At 35.7% G+C, this 5239-nt stretch overlaps 1 protein-coding gene across 1 annotated transcript; it reads right to left on the minus strand.

The window, feature by feature from the left end:
• Nucleotides 1-2678: 2678 nt before the first annotated feature.
• On the minus strand, nucleotides 2679-4941 carry LOC110021381 (tuliposide A-converting enzyme 1, chloroplastic-like). The gene is made up of 2 exons (XM_020719854.1): nucleotides 4316-4941; nucleotides 2679-3287 (listed from the first exon to the last, which is right to left on the minus strand). Exons 1-2 carry the CDS (start codon nucleotides 4785-4787, stop codon nucleotides 2833-2835), a joined length of 927 nt encoding a protein of 308 aa, XP_020575513.1. The 5' UTR covers nucleotides 4788-4941; the 3' UTR covers nucleotides 2679-2832.
• Nucleotides 4942-5239: the final 298 nt, after the last annotated feature.

Raw genomic sequence — 5239 nt, forward strand, 5'->3', positions numbered from 1 at the left:
GTAATTGTTGAAAGCGCATTTTACACGTATTTTCCGGAAATTTTAAATAATAAATGAGTGTTAGTGAGACCTTAAGAGCGTGAATGCGTTAAGAATTACAGATAATTATAATACGTTATATTATAAACAATAGTAATTAAATGCTTAAAATGGTAAACAGTTAATAAGTTTTGCATTATGGTTCATGCGTCAAATTCAAATTATTACACATCGCAGAATAACACACGAAATTAAGGGTCTGTTTGAGCCAGTTTATTAAATAATCTGTTGATAAATTAGATGTGATTGTTATTACAATTTATTTTTTTAAATGTCAGACCGCCACCAGAAATTTGTCACCACACCTAGTAGATAGGTGCGGTGTGAAAGTGCTGAACACAGCTTATCCAAACAGGTCAGGTGCACCAAATAAGCTGCCTCAAATGTATCCTAAATTAAGTGATTAGCATTTGGCAGAACTTGCTAAATAAAAAATTTTAAAATGTTTTATTTGTTTACGGGGAAGAAATAATCATTTAATTGATAACAAACCTGCAAAAAAAAACTATAATAAAAATAATTGGCCAAAGTTGAACAAATTAACCTTAGCATCTCATCAAAAGCATTGGAGAATTTTTTATCCTTAACGTTGTTCATAAGTCGCACAACTGTGTACGAAAATGTTGTATATGAAGATCAGTTGAATTCAAATTCCCATTCAAGAGAAGGATGTGGAGAAGATTTGGGATAATCGATTTATCTGAGATCTCGTCGATAACTGTAATTTTTAGATCAGGGAGACGATAGGGTAGGGATGAAATAACGAAAGTGAAAGGAAGGTATATGTGAGAGAAGTAATGTAGTGAGTTCCAGTGAATGTGATTCGTGCTTTTCGACGATAATTTTGACTTTTCTATTAATCGAACATCCGATCACAATAAAAAAAGTCTTGATCAATTCGATTTGAAATGTTGCACAACTGGAGTTTCGATAGAATTATCTTTAAATAATTATTTCAAACAGAATCATAATGGAAATATTTTTATGACTTTTAAGTTCAATGAAAATCATTGGAATAAAAAACTCTTGCAAATGAGGTCGTAATGCTTTCCCTTCAATTATTTCACATTTTAAAATAACAAAACATTTCATTGTGAGCATCATTGCATTTTGTGATGTTCTAATGAATTGCAATAATAAAGAACCTTTGACATCAAATTTTGAGGTGTTATAAACTATTTTATGGCTTTTGTATAGTTAGGTTAACTATTTAATACATTTTCTCAGCTAATATTCCAGTGTTATTTAGCATGATCCTTACAAGCACTTTTTTATTTATTAGCAACACAAAGTTCAAAAGTAGTGTCACCAGATTTGTCATTCTCATCTATAAATTTTCAAACTTACAATTTTCATTACAAAGAACCCTAAAAATGATTATTCATGATTTTAAGATAAGTTTAGTTGCTTGATTGAGTGTTTTAATTTTGTTGCATAGAATTTCTAAAAATAATTGGCAAAATCGTAAGGGGTCAAAACTAAATTTGATAAATGTTTTACAACGTTGTAAAAAATATGCTATAAAGAAAGGTGATTTGAATTAATAAATCTTAGGAGTAAATCTCCAAATTTCAATATTCTAGGGGCAACGTATGTCAACCCTCTTAAATAATATATTATCTTAACTTGGCCCATGATCTAATCAGCGTGTATCATATGCTTATGATAAAAAATAGTGTCATCACCTCGAAAGGGGGGATATTTAGGACTCTTGTGTGCAAGAAATCAGAAGCCTCCACATTTTATGTCATTTGATGTCACTCAGAACTTTAAATTGCCCTCATGTCTCTAAATACCTTCCTACATGCTTAGTAACAAAAAGAGGAGGATGATGGAAAAACATGAATATCTAAAGCCTTTGAGCTTATTGGTGTGTGAACTAGTGTACGCAAATGAGGAGCGAACGACACTCTTCTCCTTCTTTCTTCTACTTCCTTCCAAATCGGTGACAAAAAATAAACAAAGTAGAAATTTGTGTGTACCTTAAACATTTAACATTCTTCATAATAGCACCTCCCCCACAATCACCTCCACCACATTATGATGTAGATGAAAACTACATAGTTGAAGCACATATACACTAATCTTTCTATGTTACTTAGTGTGACCCCATATTCTATTTCGTAAAGATTGTAGGTTCCTTCATTGGAATCTTGACACTTATGCGCCTACTCCAATTTTACTTTCAAGAGACTACACAATTGGCAATCTTGGAGATCCAAGACTACCCAAGTCTCCATTGTCCTTTCCATGAGTATTCTTGAGCTTGAAAATCTAATGGGAAGGGATATCAACAAGCTTCCCACATGCAATCCTCCACTTCTCCTCCTTCCTTCCATGTCAATGCTTTACAATTTTGTATGCTATCTAAAAATGAGACATCGAGACAAAATCCTCTGCTCTCTATCTCTTCATTCTTTCCACTCAATCTTATTTGTGTTCATATCGAAGCAAATTGTACCTTTCACTTCACTTGGTTTAATTTTTCACTCTATTTGCATAAATAACTACTGTTTAGAACGATACCTATAATTTGCATGAAGAAACAAATTTGATAATAGTCAAAGAGTTTGCAAATTAAACCTTCTTAAAAAATAATTATAAACTTTCCGATTCAAAATCAACAATAAAAACTCCAATTAAAATAAACCGAATCATGATTCAATGCAAGCAAGTAGAGATCAACCATTCAAAGGATTTTTACATATCAATCCAAACTTAAAATTTTAAATTTCAACCCCTCAATTATCCAAAACTTCAAACTTTTAGGCGATTGAAATGAAGATTTTAAATTCAATGGGACGCGCCGTTGAGAAAAGAAACAAGCTTTTCCATTAACTCCCCAGCTCTGTAGCTCTCCGGCTTGCTGAGATGGAACACGTGGCCCTCTCCCTCCGTCTCCACCAATTCAACCAACCCTTCCCACCCGCTTCCCCTCAGCACCTCAAAATAAGCCTTCCCCTTCTCCCTCAGAAAATCTTTCTCCGCAAGAAACACCACCGCCCTCCGCCCGGCCATCCCCTTCAGCGCTCCTTCACTCTCAGCCGCCGGATTCAGCCTCGGGTCTCCCGTCCCTCCGATCGCCCCTGGGCACACCAAACGCCACAGCTTATCCCCCAACGTCCCCTTCTCCTCCTCCCCCGTCGAAAAATATGGGTGGATGGCCGCCGTACCTTCGACACGCACCCCTCCCTCCGCACCCGCCCGCACCGCCATTCTGTGGGCGATGTTCGCCCCTGCGCTGTCCCCTGACAGGTAAATACATGTTTGTGGGGCTGTTTAGCAGTTTAACTCAAGTAGAATTTAGTAAATATGGTAAATTATATATATTACTTATATATTTACATATCTAACACCTAATATTTAATAATTACATTATAGCACAAGCCTTAAAAATCTATACATGAAAAAATATATTTTATTTTTATAAATATTAATAATAGTTATATTTTTGATATAGCATCAATATTAGAGTATAATAAACGTAAATAAGACAGTTCAGATATTAAGTACGTAAATATAGAAAATTATGTGATATATATGTAAATGCCCCTAAAAAATAAAGATGTCTTATCATATAAACAAAAATCACAACTCTCATCAATAAAAAAAATCGTTTTTTCTCCTAATACAATCAAATTACTAAATTGTAAATAAGACAGTTCAGATATTATGTAAATATAGAAAATTATGTGATATATATGTAAATGCCCCTAAAAAATAAAGATCTTATCATCTAAACAAAAATCACAATTTTAATCAATTAAAAAAACCATTTTTTCTCCTAATACAATCAAATTACTAAATTGTAAATAAGATAGTTCAGAAATTATGTAAATATAGAAAATTATGTGATATATATGTAAATGCCCCTAAAAAATAAAGATGTTTTATCATATAAACAAAAATCACAATTTTCATCAATTAAAAAAACCATTTTTTCACCTAATACAATCAAATTACATGAATAATAATTTCATTTAATTACTTTATTATATTCATTATATTTTTCACTCCTCAATCACCTAAATATAGACTAAAATTACTTGATTTAGGCCCCAAAAAAATATAAATTTAATTTGAAGCTTGATAATATTATATATATATATATATATATATATATAATTCTTTTATTTCACATCAAAAATATCACTGTTAGAACTTTTAAAAAGTGAAATACATAATTTTCAATAACTTTCAACTAATAAACAAAGTTGTGATTGATCAGCTGTCAAAACTACAAAATCAATTCAAGAGATTCCAAATCACAACCGACCTGCGAGAAACACTCTGTTCAGATCCGCGTGAGCCGCGATCCATGGGTCAGACCCACCCACCGCCCACCGCAGCGCCGCCCAGGAGTCATCATAGGCAGCAGGGAGCGGGTGCTCGGGAGCCAGCCGGTACTCGACGGAAACAATAAGAACCCCTGCTCGACCGCATAAGGAATTGAGGTAGGGATGGTAAGTGGGGGAGAAGGCCGATTCGATGCAGAAAGCGCCGCCATGGAAGTAGACGAGGAGAGGAACCTTTGAAGACGGCGGCGATGGAAGTTGGGGAAGGTACAGCCGAGCGGAGACGGGAGCGGCGGGATCGATTACGACGTCTTTGGAGGCGACGCCGGTGATGGGATCGCTTGGGGAAGGGGGGAGAGTGGGGAGAACGGTGAGGCGCTCGATTCTGCCGCTTTTGTACAGGCGGATGAAGGGGAAGAACTCTAAGTCGATCTCGTCGATTGTGGAAGACATTGATGGCGATCGGCGAGCAGAGAATATCGATCGGAAATGGGGAGTAAGGGGGATTGAATGAAAGAAGAGGGGCGGCGAATGGTGATTTAAGAAGACGATGGAGTTTCGGCAGCGACCGTGCACGTGCGAGCAATTCCATTGTCTGCACGTGCAAGCTACTGGCTGGGGGGGTTGGGTGGGAGCAAGAATTTCATGTGAATTACGGAATCCAGTAATATTTCGTCATATATTGAGTCTACATCATAAACATTGTGCGCTAAACCGTTCCAATAACCTTTGCGGTTCTACATTAATAACCATCTCAAAACAACAACTATAAATCTCCAATAACGTCATAATAACCCTTCAATAATAGCGCGAAGAACCGATCAGATAAAACCGCGGTCCGGCTTGAATAACATCTGCAGAACAATTTCAATAACCACTCAATAATAACCCCCCCAATAACACTG

Source organism: Phalaenopsis equestris, unplaced genomic scaffold, assembly GCF_001263595.1.
Source record: "Phalaenopsis equestris unplaced genomic scaffold, ASM126359v1 Scaffold000134, whole genome shotgun sequence".
In the NCBI taxonomy this organism is placed as follows: domain Eukaryota; kingdom Viridiplantae; phylum Streptophyta; class Magnoliopsida; order Asparagales; family Orchidaceae; genus Phalaenopsis; species Phalaenopsis equestris.